Consider the following 17,961-nt stretch of genomic DNA (forward strand, 5'->3'; position numbering starts at 1 on the left):
TCCTCTCGTTGCAGTTATGAGCCACTCCCCTTGAGCTCCGATTGGCTGCTCGCTGCTTACCAGCCACTCCCTGCAGCTCCTCCCTTCGGCCTTGCCAGACTTGTTCCAGGCCGAGCACGTGGCATTCCAGCCCAAAAGAACACCTAACTCACTGGCCTGCTCAACGCAAACTAACACAGGAAAGGAGACTACGCTTACATTTACGAAGAAATAACTGAACTAAAGCGAGGCTACATGTTGTGGTGCGACTACCTACGAGGGGGGTCATCCTTTATTCACAAAACCGCAACACTACACCTCTCTCTCACCAGACTCGGCCCGAGTCGACCCCAACAATGGAATGACCGGTAGAGCCTGGCATGCAAATTTAACCTTACTTTTAAATGTGACACATAGGTGTAATCCCTCTAGCATTTATTCTGACCCATGTGTGCGACATTTTTAACACTAAATATGTCCCCCCTATTGCGTTGAGCAGCTACTCTAACAGATTCACACCCACAACTACCCGAGTATTTCCGGAATTTTCAAACTAAACACATAGCCGGTGGGCAACATTCTTATATGTACAATGCACGGAACTTAAACTTTATTTACAATTCTATGACCCAGGACCTGTACTTTAGGAAGAAAGAATTGGAGGGGAGAAAAACACACTCAAATGGCACTTGCTGCTTGCACCTTGCATCTTGCGTCTTCTGTGTGCGGCTAACAAAACTGGCTGGCCCTGACCGGCATACAGGCCATTTGAAGCATCAGGGCCATCTAATCTTCCATATCTTCTTCATACCTGGCACACAATACACAATTGCACACAATTGCTTTTATTTTTCATTGCCAAGCAGGGCCACTCCCACGTGGTCCAACTGCGTGGCATCAGTGCCACTCAACAAGTGGTCCGAAGGTGCAAGACGATTTTGCAGCAAGATGCTGCACAGCAGAGGTGCGAGGCCACAAGGCTTGTGGTCCATAAGCGTGACAAGGGTGCAGCAAGGTGGGTTTGGCAGCAACGTGCTGCACAGGTGAGCTGCACAGTGCACATATGTAGCAAAGGTGCAGCATGGGGACTGGCAGCAAGGTACTGCATAGTTTGGCTGCACAGGTGTAGCAAGGGTGCAGCAAAAGTGGTTGGCAGCAAAGTGCTGCACAGTTAGGCTGCACAGGTGCAACATGGGTGCAGAATGGATGCTGCCCAGGTCGGCCTCCAAAATGGTCCTGGGGCGGGGAGGGAAGACGAGGCACAACAAGCAAAACAGAAAGGACACAGTGGCACACGAAAAACAAGGTGACCAGGCACCACCATGCCTGGTGTGGTGCGATGGACACGGTGGAGCGAGCAGAGCAAACTCGTCCCGAGCCGTCCGTACCCCCCACCGTTGGCTACACTACCCTAGCCCCCCTTGTATTTACAATCCGTCTCTACGTCTTGTCTCCCATATCCCCCTATATGCCAAATACGTCCCCGAATCCCTCCCAAGAAGGAAGGGATGGAACACAACAATGTCTCACTTAAGGTGGGTTTTCACGGGACACGCAAATGGTTCGCGAAGGATGCGAATGTCGAAAAAATGGCAAAGTCCAACATTCGTATTTTAGGCTCCAAAAGTTCACCAAACATGCGCGGGGGTTCGGAAGCGTCGTCAATTGTTCGTAGGAGTCGTTTTTTGTTCGGCGGGTATTTCAAACATTTTTGAATGGAGAGGCCGCCGAACAACCCGCCGAACAAAAAACGACTCCTGCGAACAATTGACGACGCTTCCGAACCCCCGCGCATGTTTGGCGAACTTTTGGAGCCTAAAATACGAATGTTGGACTTTGCCATTTTTTCGACATTCGCATCCTTCGCGAACCGTTTGCGTGTCCCGTGAAAACCCACCTTTACGTCATGATGCGTCTCACTTCCCAAACAGTCCACAGAGCCTCGGTGTGGACCTCGTCTTCCTTGGTGACTGGCTGTGTATGGTGCGAAGGGATCTCTCATCCGAACTACTCTAATAACATTAACTCATTTAAACTACCCGGGGTCGTACCCTGCCAATCGGCCTCCTTAAACTATGTGGTTCTAAGAACCCGAATTCCCATTGCCCACATTGTGGTGCCCTCTGAATTTGGGTCTCACTCCCACAAATTTTCTCGCTATGCCCTCGCACAATTTCGGGGCTGGGTTGTGTGGCCCTACCAGCAGGTCTACTTACCTGCGCACCTCCGCCACTGAAGCCACCTCCCGAGCTTGCCTGCTCCTGACGACTACCTAACTGGGGAAGGCCCTCCTCTGGCTGCTTATCCCCTCTATGCCCACCTTGGCATCGGGCAACCAGGGTCCTCTCCTGGGATCCTCGGGCCCCACTCACAACTACAACTAACAGGCTCCCAGAGCCTACCTGCGGCCTCACCTGGCCGACAAACTACCAGTGGCGGAGTGCCTCAATAACTACACACACCAATTAAGCCACACGCCCAGCCATTCCACAGTCTCATGCACCCGACAAAGCACTTCTTGCTACTACCCACACCACAGGTGTCAATATCCATTCAATTTGCCTATGCCCTCGACCTGGCTTTACACTACCCCCCCCCCGGGCCTTCGTGCATGGGTTCCACTCTCCCCCCCATTCAGTCCTTCGCACCATGCATTCCACACCTTTTACTTCCACACCACTACTTTCACACACCATTACACAATTCCATCCACACTACTACACAACTCCGATTATTCTCAACACAATTCCTCACACACAGCATCATCTATCTACCTAATTCCCCCTAAAACTCGTGCTTCCCTCGTCGTCCCTTTAAACTAAGCACACTCTTTTTCTTTAACGACCACCTAAACTCTCTACGTCCCCTCCATAGTTCAGATGTCACTACTTAAATCTCTGTCTCTACTGTCTTCTAAATCCCTATCAATTATCCTAACCCTCCCTCGGCTAGCTTCGGTGCCCCATGGATGCAACCATTGCTGGCCCCTCCATGGGCCTAAAACTGCCATCCCCCTAAACTAGTGTTCATGCCCCCCCCCCCCCCCCCTGTGTGAGGAATGGTGACACTACCATCCCCCCACGTGGGGTACATTACTTCCAGTCCTCTAGACTACGAGCCCCCATTCATGGAGGTACATTGTCACGGCTCGGCCTCCAAGGGCCGAGCGATCCATGCGGGTGGTTGGTCGCCTGTATGGGGTGTCTGTCCGGCATTTTCGATCCAAGGGGGGAGGGATTGATGGGGCCTCGCGGTCCCACGCGCGATGACCCAGCCGGCCACGGTCGGAGCACTGCACCCGACATGGTGCGTGGCCCCGAAAACTCCTACCTCCCCTTGAACCCGGCCGATCGGCTTTGCCGCCATACGACACCAACCATACAGTGCGGGGGCCCGAGGCATGAATCGTGCACGCCGGTCCTCGTGAGACCGACGCAGCACCGATCCCCTCCGGTCCCTGCAGCACACAACTCACCGGGGGCTCACATACGCTACCCGTCCCGCTACGCGCTACCCCGGTCTGCGTCGATGCTTGAGCCGCGTCCTCACACCTCGCGACCCACTCCACACTCGCACACCCAGGTGCACACGCGTCCTTCACACACTCCTTTACCGCACAACCAGGCGCACACGCGCCCTTCACACACTCCGTTGTGCACTCTTTACCAACACACACAGTTATCGCACACGCCGGTGCACACTCTTCCCGCACACACTCCGGTGTGCATTCCTCTCTTGCACACTCCGGTGCACACTCGGCCATCGCACACTCCGGTGCACACTCCTCTTTTGCACACTCAATCATCGCACACTCCGGTGCACACTCTTTTTCTGCACACTCCGGTGCACACTTTTCCCCTACACACTCGCCCATCGCACACTCTGGTGCACTCTCGTCTCTCACACACTCGGGTACACACTCTCTCTCATACTCCGTGCCACCCTCACTCATAAACCGCACAATGGGCCCATCGCGAACGCCCGGGTCTCGCCTCCCAAGCGCGCCAAACACATTCGCGCCATTATTACTCATCGCGGGGCCCTCCTCCGCCAGCACCTGCAAACTTTTTATTTCGTTAGCAAGCCCGGCATTACGGTGCAAACACGAACTTTGCGCGGATTCCATCACCTCCTCCCGTGATTTACTCTCTTTCTCCTCTGTCTCTTTAGCCCCAATTATTTCTTCTTTTTCTAATACGACAATCGTCGGCTCCCCTAGAATTTCCTTTTCCAACTCAGCCTTCGCCGGCGCCCCCAAAATTTGGTTTTCCAATGTGACGATCGCCGGCTCCTCTACACCCCGTGTCGCTACTCCCATAGCCCCGGTCAATTTGGCTGTCTTCTGCTCCAGCTCGCTCCCCATGCGTTCCCCGTATCGCTCCACCTCGTCGCATACCACCGCGACCTTCCCGCTCAACTTGCGCCCAATATCCTCCCCTGCCTTTTTCATGTCCTTTTTCGACTCTGCCCTCATCTTTTCCATGTCACACCTGGACTCCTCCCTCAATTTTTCCATTTGACCACCCATCTTGTTTTCCAACCCCTCCTTCATTTCTTTCATTTTCCGGGTGGATTTACCCCCCTGGGCATCCATTTTGTTTTCCAACCCAGTTAACCCATCTTTCAGTTCTTTCATGCTATCCCTTTGGGTGTCCATTTTGCCCCCCATTTCTTTCATTTGATTAGCCATTTGACCACCCATTTTGTCCATGTATGCCATCATTTGCGCCATGAGTAGCGGCATGTCCAAACCCGCTGGCACCGCGGGCTCGGCTTCCGCCGCCACGTGCGAGGCGCCGCCATTTTCCTCGCCAGCTGCCGCACCCTCATCAATTTCCTCCTCTTCTGCCCAACCCTTCCTGCTGGTCCTGGGCCATTAATTACTCTTCTACTACTCCCACCGGCATTTGACCGCCTTGGCCAGCCATCGTACGAATTTAATTTGGTTTTTAAAAACTTAATTTCGTCCACCCGTAATTTTTGAGTGCGTGAAGCGCACTCTAGGTCCAATTATCCCACTCCCGGACACCAATTTGTTGCATATCTCTCGAAGCCCGTCGACGTACAGAGGGGGGGTTAAACCCCTTTTCCCCCTCGGGTCTTCGTGTCCACGAGGCCGAGTCGCCACTCCCGTAGCGAGCGTGGGAAAGGTTATCGGGTCGATTCCACACGTACCTTCGGTTGCCACGAAAACGGGGACTGGACCTCGCACCAGCCACGCTAATCGAATACGCGAGCGGTTTGCGTATCACGTGACTCGTGCCGTTACTTTTATTGAACCCGATTTGCACGGTTTTATTCGTGCGATGCTAGGCCAATAGATGGAACTGACGGGGACGATCAAATAGAAGGAAGAACAGGTTTATTTACAGTTATACAGGGCGAAGAGACACAGAGCAGGCTTAAGCAGTCTTAACTTATCCCCCAGACATGGGCCCACTCACTCATGCAGGGAAAAGGAGGAAGGACAGTTCGCGCTCGAAACGCGCCTTGACGCCGGTCGCTCCGGGACAGCTCGCCGGGCATGGCCCTCCGATGTTCACGGCACGTATGCTGGGAGCGCAGGCAGGGAGACCGTGCGTCGGTGGCCCAGAATGGATCGTCCTCACGAACGTGTTAATCACAGCAGCAGCAGAGCGCAGGGCACGGGGAGAGTTTGTGTACAGAGGGGAGGCTTATAACAAGCAAGGCACTTCAATCGTGCTGCGACAATGTCTCTTTCTCACTGCTCAATCACCACGCTCTCAAACCACGAACTCGGGCACGAACCAACTCTCAAGCTCTGTCTCGTTCGCTGGGGCACTCCCTCTCCGACTGAGGCGGGGGGCCCAGGGCAGGGTTTTATGGCCCCGCCCCAGAGTCTTACCCGAATGTTCCAAGCCCCTCCTCTCGTTGCAGTTATGAGCCCCTCCCCTTGAGCTCCGATTGGCTGCTCGCTGCTTACCGGCCACTCCCTGCAGCTCCTCCCTTCGGCCTTGCCAGACTTGTTCCAGGCCGAGCATGTGGCATTTCAGCCCAAAAGAACACCGAACTCACTGGCCTGCTCAACGCAAACTAACACAGGAAAGGAGACTACGCTTACATTTACGAAGAAATAACTGAACTAAAGTGAGGCTCCATGTTGTGGTGCGACTACCTACGAGGGGGGTCATCCTTTATTCACAAAACTGCAACAATATCATTACATTACCTGGCTCCGCTTGGGCCGGCTGGGATCCCAAATGGTTTTACACAAGAGTAGAAGTGGGCACTTGTATCTCACCGAATTAAGTTTGCTTTCAGCCAGCACTTATTCTGAACTGTTTTCTCTCAATTTTGTTTTCTTGCTACGGTTGTCGGATTTGGACGAGTTTCCCAATCCCAATCCTGATGAATCAATATTACGGTCGAACAGGGGTGGACTCGAGGTCAAATCCTCCACCCTTACGATCACCAATTTAGTGATGGATCGTCGAAAGAGACTATACGCCGTCCGCCGGTAAAGCCAAATTGATCTTTACTTCAGTTTTCAGCATATATACACAAAGAATTAAGTTAAGCACCCCCCCCGTTTTTTTACAACCTCGCACATTACAAGTTTGTTGTCGTCAAAACAGTGTAATATACCCATGATATTGCTATATTTTCTGGAGAAGTGATATTATGGTCACATAAAAACATAACAATCATGCCGTTTTCAATATTTTATTCTGAATAATTTAAGGTGAAATTTTTTGGGAATTTTAGGCATATTTTCACCTCAATTTAAGTATGGAGCTATAGGTCCATCACGGACAGTGTGGATGACGTTTATGTTTTCTAACGTACAGTCATTGTTCTGAGAAGACCTCTAGCGATCTTTGCGTCAATAACGTGTGTAGGACCCACGTGATCGGATCACTGACTCAACCCTACGTCTCATAGACCCTGTAAGCCGTCGTATGCGTTGCTGTGGCAGGTTGAACCCCCTCGAGCACGTTTGGGACATGTTGGGACGACAAATTGCAAAGATGGTCCCTCCAATAGCCAATCTGGATGAATTGGAACGTGCATTACATCGGGAATGGAACAACCTGCCACAGCAACGCATACGACGGCTTACAGGGTCTATGAGACGTAGGGTTGAGTCAGTGATCCGATCACGTGGGTCCTACACACGTTATTGACGCAAAGATCGCTAGAGGTCTTCTCAGAACAATGACTGTACGTTAGAAAACATAAACGTCATCCACACTGTCCGTGATGGACCTATAGCTCCATACTTAAATTGAGGTGAAAATATGCCTAAAATTCCCAAAAAATTTCACCTTAAATTATTCAGAATAAAATATTGAAAACGGCATGATTGTTATGTTTTTATGTGACCATAATATCACTTCTCCAGAAAATATAGCAATATCATGGGTATATTACACTGTTTTGACGACAACAAACTTGTAATGTGCGAGGTTGTAAAAAAACGGGGGGGGGGTGCTTAACTTAATTCTTTGTGTATAGGTAGCTCTAATAAGAATATGATAAATGACTGTTTCCGGTTATCCTGAAGATTCACACGACAAGTATGTTGATGACATGACATTTTGTCAAACTTCTAGTGACACTGAACAAACTAGTCATATGCAGCAGCAACTTGACTGTCTCCAGGAATGGTCATTTAAAAACAATATGAATCTTAATACTAGTAAATGCCAAGTCATGATTACATGTTTTTGAAGACTCCCGGCTGAGGTGCCTAGTTTTCATATGGGTATTACTATTCTCAGCTCAGACTCAGCTATTAATCAAACAGATTGTGTTAAACTGTTGGGTGTCCATGTGCAAGAAAACTTGAAATGGGACACTCAAGTTCAGGCCATGTGTAAAACCTTCAACAGAAAACTCTACTTTTTGCGGCAACTGAAACGTTGTAATATAATACCGGTTTCTGACTTAATAACAGTATGTTAGACCCACTTTGGAATATGCCCACAGAATATCACCCACATTACGTTCATTACCCATGTCTCGCTCCCATAAATCATAACACTTCTCACACATGCAGCATACACCTTTCCCTTCAGCTTCAACGACACTCCCCTCCTCATCAGCACGCCACTCAGTTCCCGAAACTTCTTCCATGCACATCTCACTCTTGCAGCCGTTGCCGAGTCTGATCCACCTTCTCCATTCAGCATGTCTCCGAGGTAGCAAAATGTTTTCACACCTTCCAACTTCACGCCGTCTCCAAGATCCAACTCAACATTTCCTCCATCTGCAGCTCCCTCTGTGCACACGACACCTTACATTTGAATGTAGCTGTCACACTGGTAAATGACCCTCTCAGACCACTACATTTTTGATGAACCCACTCAGCGCACATTGTACATTGAATGGAGTTCACTCCGCCACCCTTCCTGCACACAGCACATGGCCACTTCCCAGTTCTTTCCACCTCACCACATGCTTTACCACTTGCCATCACCTTCGTCTTTCCTATATTCACCTTCAGAACTTTTGTCTCCATACATTCCTTCCACTTGTTCATCTTCTCCTTCAGTCCATCCATACTTTCTGCAATCAACACCAGATCATCTGCATACAACAACTCCCACGGTAAACCCGCCTTTACATTCCGAGCCAGCACCTCCATCACAGCTACAAATAGTAGTGGACTTAGTACCGACCACTGATGCACTCCCACCATCACCTCAAACTCACCACTGTTCCCGTCCTTCGTCCGTACAGCTGTGCGCACTCTTTTGTACATTGCCATCATTACTCTGATCAACCATTCCTCCACTCCTAACTTCCTCAATGCCCATGTCACTACTTCACTTGGAACCCTATCGAATGCTTTCTCCAGATCAACAAACCCAAGAAACAACTTCTTCCTCTTCTCCATGTACTTCTCCTACAACTGCCTCACAATAAAAAGCGCGTCTGTCGTTCCTCCTCCTGGCATAAATCCAAACTGCATTTCGTCAATCTTCACTTTCTTCCTTATCCTCCTCTCCAACACCCTTTCCAATACCTTCATTCCATGCTCCAATAACTTTATCGCTCGATACGAGCCACACTCCAGAGGGTCACCTTTCCCCTTGTATGGAGTGACGAGGGTACTCAGTTCCTAATCCACTGGAATGCGGCCTTCTTTCACCACCAGATTGCAGATCTCTGTCATTCTCTTCACACCCCAATTTCCCGCTGCCTTCAACATATCTCCCACAACTCCCGTCCGCCCTCCCGCTTTTGTACTCTTCATTGCTTTTATCGCTTCCTCAACTTCCTTCTCGGTTATCTTCTCTGCCGGTCCTAAAACTGGGTTACTCTCTATGTTGCCATCCCATTCATTCTCTGCATTCAACAGTATTTCCATATATCTCCTCCATCTTCTTTTAATTCCATCTGGGTCCACAACGATTTGTCCCACTTCATCCTTCAAGCAACTCACCCCCATCACATCACACCTCTCTTTCGCTATCTGCTTTGCAATCCTGAATACTGCTCTCTGACCCTCTTCCGAATCCAAGCTTTCTCCGAACATTTTCCTACATGCCTCCTGCGCCTTTGCTACCTCTTTCTTTGCAGCCTTCTTGGCTGCCTTATAACTTTCATGCTCTGCTTTTTCTGCTCCCGTACCCTTCGCCTTCTGCCACTCCTTGAACTTCTTCCTCTTCTCGTCAATCCTCTTTCCAACTTCCTCATCCCACCACCATGTTTCCGAGTGCCTCGGTGGTCCTTTTGTCCATCCACATACCTCACCAACGGCTCCCAACAGACTATCTTTCATTGACATCCAACCACGTTCAAGCTCAACCACATCATCCTCTGCCCTACTCAGCCTCTCTTTTAATGCCTCCCTACTGTCACCTCTTTCAACCTCCACACCTTCATTCTCGGTTGGTACTTCACCCGCCGAGCTCTCCTCGCACCTTTCACCCTTATGTCGCAGACAACCAGGTGGTGCTGTGAAACAGCCTCCTCCCCCGGGATCACCTTTGTGTCCCGGAGGTGCCCCCTATCTCGCCTACGCACCATCAGGTAGTCCACGGTTGTCGTCGACCCACCTGACGTGTATGTAACTAGCTTATTATCCTCTTTCTGGAACTGAGTATTACAAATCAACAAATCAGCTCCATCAGCAAACTCCAAAATCCTTTCGCCTTCTCCATTCCTCACACCATATCCGTAACCCCCATGAACTCCCTCAAAAAAGTCCATACTCCTTCCCACATGTCCATTTAGGTCTCCTCCTACCACAACATCTTCCTCATCTTTCACGTTTTCCATCACCTTCTCTATCGCACACCAGAACTTGTCCTTATATTCCTCGCTCCGACCAACCTGCGGAGCATATCCCGAGATGACGTTCTCAGGATACAAAGCATGCATGCATGCATACAAAAAACGATACAAAGCATGATATCTCAAAAAGCTATGGACGGATTTGGACGAAACTTGTTGGACAGGTTGTGTGTGTGACAAAAAGAATCGATTCTATTTCGGTGAAGATCCTGATCCGGATCCAGCTAGTAGAATTTTTCAGTGATTCTTCACCATTGAGTGATGTGGCCAACCAGGTGGAGGTATGCTCTCTCCTGAGTGCCGTTCTCGTTATTTTTTTGTTCTTATCCCTGCAATGTAATTCAGCCTATGACTGCAAAAGTCTTTTTGTAATAAACCAATTATTGATTGATTGATTGACTGATGCTCGATCGCCCTTCAAAACAGGATGGAAGCCCGAGCAGTGCCTGGGGTGTTCCAGTAGTTTAATTAAACCTCCTTTGAGGTCATGACACCGATTTCCCACAATTGGGATTATTAGCCAAATAATGAACTGTATACCAGCCTGTGAAGGGAAACTTCTGTGAAGAGAAACAGGTTGAGATGGTTTGGTCATGTGTTGAGGAAGGATGAAAGTGACTGGTTGAGAAGAGTGATGGAAATGAATGTAGAAGGAAGTAGAGGACGGGGAAGACCGAGAAAGACTTGGCTAAAGATGGTGGAAGAAGAAATGCGGGCAAGGGGGTTAACAAGAGGAGATGCAGAAAATAGGGCAAAATGGAGAAGATTGTCATGGGGACCGCAAGGCTAACCCCTGCTCTAGCAGGGAAAATGGCCTTAAAATGCCTGTTGTTGTTGTATACCAGCCGACACAAGTAATTGAAGTAATCAGATTTAATAAATGGTGGAGTGGAGATTCGAGGAGTGAAGAACATGTATCAAGAGCAATTACCGAATTGATGTACAGTACTGTACCATAACAAAGAGATACAGATTATACATACAGTTCTGATCAGTGGTGTAGTCTAGTTTTTTGTAGTGGGTATACTGTGATTTTTCCCTTCCAGCCTCATAGACACCCATCCTGAAGCGACACCCCATAAGCACCACCACACTCACTAATGCATACAGTATGCATCTACACGTAATTGAGAACATTCTGAAAGACTGGTTATGTGTTATCAACATCAATTTATTTTCAATTTTTTAGCAACAAGACTCAGCCAGTTAAGAGCTATTTAGCTTAGATGTTATGTGAATGTGTTAACAAATAAAGGTTGAAAAGGCACTTAACATCATCAAAGTATCCATACTGGGTTCACTGTGTTAGTCCACAAGCCCTGGAAAAAGGATGGAACACTAACAGGCAGCCCAGCTCCTGTTCCACCTGGTTTGCTGGCAGTGTGCTTGGGGTGGGGTAAGAAGGGGAGGGTGGGTAGCCTGGTAGTCTACAAAGCTTTCCAAATATGTTTGTTTTCTCCTTTATTGATTCACATTATTTTCGCGCCGAGAATGACCGCTAAGCAACTGTGTGGTTGTTCCTTGGTAGGTGACGTCAGATCTGGGTCACAGGTCACGGAAGCCCCAATGACATTAGTCAGTGCTTCTTAACACAGACGGGGTGAATTTTATCAAATCAAATCAAATTTTATTCATATAGTGCATTTTATGAATGAAAGTTATTTATATAGCGCATTTTATGAATGAAAGTGTGAAAGTTCTGTCACGAAACTATGTTGTTACGTATCCTCGCGCATTTTTAAGTGGGTATACGGAAATCCTGGACCTTTCCTAGTGGGTATACGGCGTATACCTGCGTATCACGTAGACTACACCACTGGTTCTGATTCTCTCTCGCCCACGATAATCCATTGTTCGGCTTAACTGTTCACCTTAACCATCCACTCGACAAACATTACACACTGGGGAAATACGCAACAGACGATCGGCAAACCCATCCGGGCAAAGTGTCTGGAGGCAGTTTCGTCCCAGTCCTGGCTGGAGGTGACTGCTCGTTCTGCACGTCGACCGAGGAAGGAACAAGAAACAAGGCTTCATCAGCGAGGTGCATCTTAGTAGCCCTCAACGCAAGCATGACGCATCCAGCAGCACGGAGGAGAAAACAAAACTCCTCTCTTAGGACTCAAGGGAGTAATTTGGTCCATATCTACCTACGGACATTAATCTGCATTTCACATCGAGCTGCTTTATTTCTTTCATTTTGTCCACTCATAAGTGCTTTTTATCTTGGTCTTTTAGCACTTTTTATCGTTTGTCAATCTTAAGGACTTTATCTCTGTCTGCTGATCTTGGTAACCATCAGTCGATCTTGATAACCGTCTGTCGATCCAGATAACCTTCCGCCGATCCTGATAACCGTCTGCCGATATTGATAACAGCGTGCAAACTATTTTCACATGCCTTTCGGGTTGCTTAAGCAGTCTTGAGACAGAGTATGACTTTGAAGAATTGAAGGAGCGTTTAACAGAGATAACGGTGGATTGAAGGGTCCAATTAAAAGTCTGTCTCGACATATTTCGACACGTAATCTTTGTGCACAGATGTCGTACTCCTATGTTACACATTTCACAATGAAATGCAGTATATATACCGTGTTACCCCCTTTAACCCATACCACATCTCCGCAACAATATTATCCCTATGCTTTAAAAAAAATCAGCTCCTGTCCATACATCTGACTGCCTGTCCGTCACGCTATCTCCTAAACGGTTGTGCAAAAATTCACCAAACCTGGTGGGATCACCACATGGCGATAAGGTGTGAGAGCAGTATATTTGGCCCTGCCCCCTGGGGCCCTGGGGTGGGATCAAAAGGTCAAATACCAAAAAATGCAATGCCAAGCATCTTTTTAAATGAAACTTTAGACATGCAATCACCATTGGGGGACGCATGAAATATGACATATGTTTGTATTTGTTCCTTGGTTCATGCCCCATGGGGTGGGGACCTCGGGTCACAGGGGTAAAAAGAGAATTTTTTTTACTCAAAATGGGTCATTCCTGGTCCCACAATCTTTTTCCACAAAAATAGACCATTTTGCATTTGCAGGAGAATGAGGAGCAAATGGAGGTGCTGCCTACTAGTGAGGGCCAACCCGGAAACCAAAAACGCATCACGACGCCGTACATGACAAAATACGAGCGTGCTCGGGTTCTGGGAACGCGGGCCCTGCAGATTGCGTAAGTACATTCTCACAGACACCTTGTGCATCTCATCTCTCTCCTTGCATGCAGTCATTCATCTCCGCCTATCTTTTTGTGTGAGCTGCCCTTTTTTAAGAATAAGTTTTTAAAATTTTGTGTTGCTAATATTTAGCTGCAGATTGGTTGTTCTTTGCTTTGTAAGTAAATGTTCATTTAACCTCTCCATAGCATAAAGGAAGGCTTATTGTCACAAAAAATGTGTCACAAAGGATTTTCCTATCACGCGAACCCGGGTTACACTCCCCCTAAAATAGATTAATTAATTATTTAAAATGATTAAAAAATCACGGGGCAACCCGGGTTACCGCGTGGTGGATCAAATGTCCGTTTCCCAATCAGCCTGTTGTCATATTTTTAAAGCCAATTCCGGCTCACTGATTGACATGAAATGGAATCTTGCCTCAATAATGGGAATACAAAATATGTGAGAGTGACATCATTATTTTGACTTTGGTCAAAAAAATTTCGGTCATGACCCAATTTAGACATTTTAACATTTTTCAATAAAACCTGACCAAAGCATGTCTATTCAGAAATAAATTGCCCTCCCAAGATAGCCTACAGTTAAGGCGCATTTACGCTTATTTTCCATCATGCCCCTCCGGGTTAAAAGTGAAGGTCAAATGACGGCCTGAAAAAATAGTGCTTTTTGGTCATCGCTCAATTCTGCCAATGTGGAATCTTAAAGACCGCTTGGCTTTCCAAGATGTTCTTGCAACATAATAGTGGATCTGCACTGATGTGCACCTGATATTGTGATTAGTGTCCTCGACATACTTTTTCGGATTGTGACGTAATTAACAAAAAAAAAACCACACCTTTTTGATCATAACTTGAATAATTTTCCTCCGATTTCCACGTTGAGTTTTAGGAATAGATTGCAGATGGGGACACGTTTTCTTAATTTACACTCCATCCCTACATGTTGTTTATCAAGGTGATATGGTGGTCCAAAAAATATATATGGCTGTCATTGTATCGCCATGGGTAAGCCTGCCATTGGTCACTTGGCCCGCTTGGCAGGAGGCTTTCCTTTGGCAATCACTTTGTGATCGTAGATATGTAATTGGAATTCTTGTTTTTTATTATATCCAGTGCTTATGGAATAAAATGGCTTTTTACCCTCGCCAGAGTAGAGGGCATTGCATTTGAGTCCGTTTGTTTGTTTGTTTGTCTGTCTGTTTGTCTGTCTGTCTGTTTGTTTGTCTGTCTGTTTGTTTGTTTGTCTGTCTGTTTGCTTATCCGCACAGAATAAATATGCTTTCCTCTGCAACCGTTGGTCCGATTGACAGGGAAATTTTCACCATAGGTGAAACTCCACCTGGATAATTTTTTAATGATAATTATAACGTCATAGGTCACGTGGTATGGGCGCCATCTTTGGAAAAAAACTGAACAATTTTGCACCTCTATGTCCCCTGAAAGTGCTGCGTAGAGAAAATTGAGACCTGGCTCATTGTAAAGAACTCTCCATGGGGAATAACATATATTAATGATGATGTCATAGGTGGCTCCATTATGATGTCATAATTCGACAAGTACAAAACTTCATCCGATCAAGATGAAATTTGTTGAGGGATAAATTGGTGTAGAAAAAAAAAATGTTGACGTCATTGGTCACGTGGTTCGGCCGCCATATTTGTTTTAACACAAAAGCCTTAAAAACCACAAAAAAAAAAACGTCCAGGCAAAGGTCTGCAATCTCTGACTGCTCTTTGTAGTTGAAGTTTGTGTTGTAGCTTTTAGGTACCGGCCTGTAGTGATCTTTAGTCGTTCCCCCTTGCTATGAGTGATCGTCTCTTTTCACCCTCCTCCGACCTCTTTTCTTTTTTCGTCCACATTCCCCACTCCCATTCCCTTCTCGACACCCCTTATGGTTTCCTTTCCGTTCCCTCCTCAGCATGTGTGCTCCAGTCATGGTAGAGCTCGAGGGAGAGACAGACCCATTGCAGATTGCCATGAAGGAACTCAAGTAAGTGTTGCTGTAACAAACGTTCCCAGCAGTGGAATGGATGTTTCGGTTCCTCAAGTAATGCATCCTCAAACTGTATTTGTTCATTGTGCTGATTGGCATAACGTGTGTGTGTGTGTGTGTGTGTGTGTGTGTGTGTGTGTGTGTGTGTGTGTGTGTGTGTGTGTGTGTGTGTGTGTGTGTGTGTGTGTGTGTCTGTGTGTGTGTGTCTCTGTGTGTGTGTGTCTCTGTGTGTGTGTGCCTCTGTGTGTGTGTGTGCCTGTGTGTGTGTGTGTGTGTGTGTGTGTGTGTGTGTGTGTGTGTGTGTGTGTGTGTGTGTGTGTGTCTCTCTGTGTATCTGTCTCTGTGTTTCTGTGCTCAGACACATTCCACCTTTGTCCATGTCTTCCCTTTTTTAACCCATGTTCGTATTATCTAAAAAAAAACCTTTTCCTCACTTCTACCATCCCTTTTCTTTTCTGCTCTATTCATTTCCCTTTCCTTTCCTTTCTGCTCAAATTTGATTTTCTCTTGTGTCCTCTTCTTCCTCCCTTCTTCCTGCATATGTAGACCTGAGAATCTGACTTGCAGATAATTTTGGAAATGTTACCTCTTGTAGAATCTCATCTATATTTTTCCTTGTCCACCTCACCAATTCTTCCATCCAATTCTTCTAGAGCAAGGAAAATCCCCATCATAATTCGCCGATATCTACCTGATGGAAGCTTTGAAGATTGGGGCGTCGATGAACTCATAATTACAGACTGAATAACTTCACGCAGGCAAAACACTTGGGGTCTACCACGACCGGTACCCAACCTGCTCCAGCTCGTATTCAGTATCGTTCCAACTTTCCGGGCTCTCTGTATCACTGTCACTTGCAGGATCTCGTGCGATTGCTATCTCGAGGCCTGGTACTCTGACAGGGTGGCTTGCAATGTGACACACCAAACTAGCACATGCTATTCCATTACGAAAGGAAACCCAATGCAATTGCGTATAATTTGAGATTTGGTCCCATTTACAAGATGCCAAAGTGAATATATACGTTTTTTCGAAAACTATTTTGGGGTAGGATGTCTCATTGTTTTATACAAATGTAAAAGTTGGAAACTAAGTTAGAAAATTAAGCGGAACAGTCAAAAATAGATTTCCATTGAAACATTAAGATCGATGAATACAAAAAATGGCATCATTTTGTTTAATTGAACACTGACGTATTTGTGCATTCTGCTGCTCTGAAGTGTCGTCACATTCTCGTGAGCATCTGGGTCAGTCAGAGTGCCTCGAATAGTCAAAAATAAATCTAATCCGCACCTTTTCATAACTTATATATTTTAGAGCAGTTTTGATGTTTTAACCGTTCCTATTTCTTTGTCTATACAGCTATGTTTTACTCATTTTACTGGTTCTGAATAAAAGATCAAAATCAACGGCAGTTTTTTTTTAATTGAATATTTTTTTATTTCGATGTTTGCATGTATTAGTGGGGCAACTTAGCATAACAATTGTGCATTTTGTGAGGAAAGCACCCAATTGGCACACGAGTAGACTATCATATTATGAAAAGATCTGGATATTGGGCCATCTCAGATTCAGAGATTTGATTTTTGCAAGATTTCGATTCGATTGGGATCGAAGAGAACACCTTCTTCGTCTTCTGTACAGTGAAGTTGCCAGCCCTGAATTCTCTGGCTACATCTGGGTGCTTCATTGGGAGTGCAACCATGTCCCTCAGGTGAACAGGGACCCACCTGGCATAGTGTGTGTGGTCTAAGGCATGGAACCATGGGACCAGATCCGTCGGGGCATCAAGGTACATCGTGAATGAAGCCTGCCGCAGAGAACGCACGTAGACCAGTACCAACATCTCTAGTTCCAGCACAGTTGCCCAGTACTGAAAGTTGGGAATGTCTTCTCCTCTCTGGTGACACAAGTCTTCGAACTCAGGCAGGTCTTTCTGCATCATCAGCATATGTCAAACAGTGGCGTTCATACGCACGGTGTTGCAGGATGTGCAGTGCCGCTGCAGTGATTTGATGAGCTCTTCTTGTGCGGGTGACGTGGGCAGCTCGCAGGAAGGAGTCGGCCGTCCCTGGCGTTGCAATCTCAGCTTACAAATCTGCAAAATCTGCAAATCTTGCAAAAATCAAATCTCTGAATCTGAGATGGCCCAATATCCAGATCTTTTCATAATATGATAGTCTACTAGTGTGCCAAATTTGGTGCTTTCCTCACAAAATGCACAATTGTTATGCTATATTTAGCTTAGCTGCCGGACTATATGAGGTTGGCGGTGACATTGATGGGTGTTGAAAATGTTCTCGGAACGGGATATATATTAGCACTTCTTCTTTGTTTGTATGCAACACAAAGCTGCGGGGCAGCATCATAAGCTGAGGGTGTGGCTGTGCCGCTGGAGCAGTGCCCCCCTACTGGTTAGAGCAGGAATTTGTAATTTGTTCATGGTGCCGGCGATGCCTCACCTACTCTTTGTGAAGGACACTGTGGGATCTTCAACATCCAGCAACAAATGCCGGCAGATGGGACTCCCGTTTAATGTCC

At 47.0% G+C, this 17,961-nt stretch overlaps 1 protein-coding gene across 1 annotated transcript in view; it reads left to right on the forward strand.

The window, feature by feature from the left end:
* POLR2F (RNA polymerase II, I and III subunit F) overlaps window positions 1–16,834 on the forward strand; it is a 42,243-nt gene extending 25,409 nt beyond the window's left edge. Inside the window, exons 3-5 of the mRNA XM_068109186.2 lie at window positions 13,291–13,421; window positions 15,346–15,417; window positions 16,074–16,834. Coding sequence (XP_067965287.1) covers window positions 13,291–13,421; window positions 15,346–15,417; window positions 16,074–16,164 — 294 coding nt within the window. The 3' untranslated portion in view covers window positions 16,165–16,834. The remainder of the gene's footprint in view (window positions 1–13,290; window positions 13,422–15,345; window positions 15,418–16,073) is intronic.
* The last annotated feature ends 1,127 nt before the right edge of the window (window positions 16,835–17,961 follow it).

Source organism: Myxine glutinosa, chromosome 1, assembly GCF_964187855.1.
Source record: "Myxine glutinosa chromosome 1, kmMyxGlut1.1, whole genome shotgun sequence".
In the NCBI taxonomy this organism is placed as follows: Eukaryota; Metazoa; Chordata; class Myxini; order Myxiniformes; family Myxinidae; genus Myxine; species Myxine glutinosa.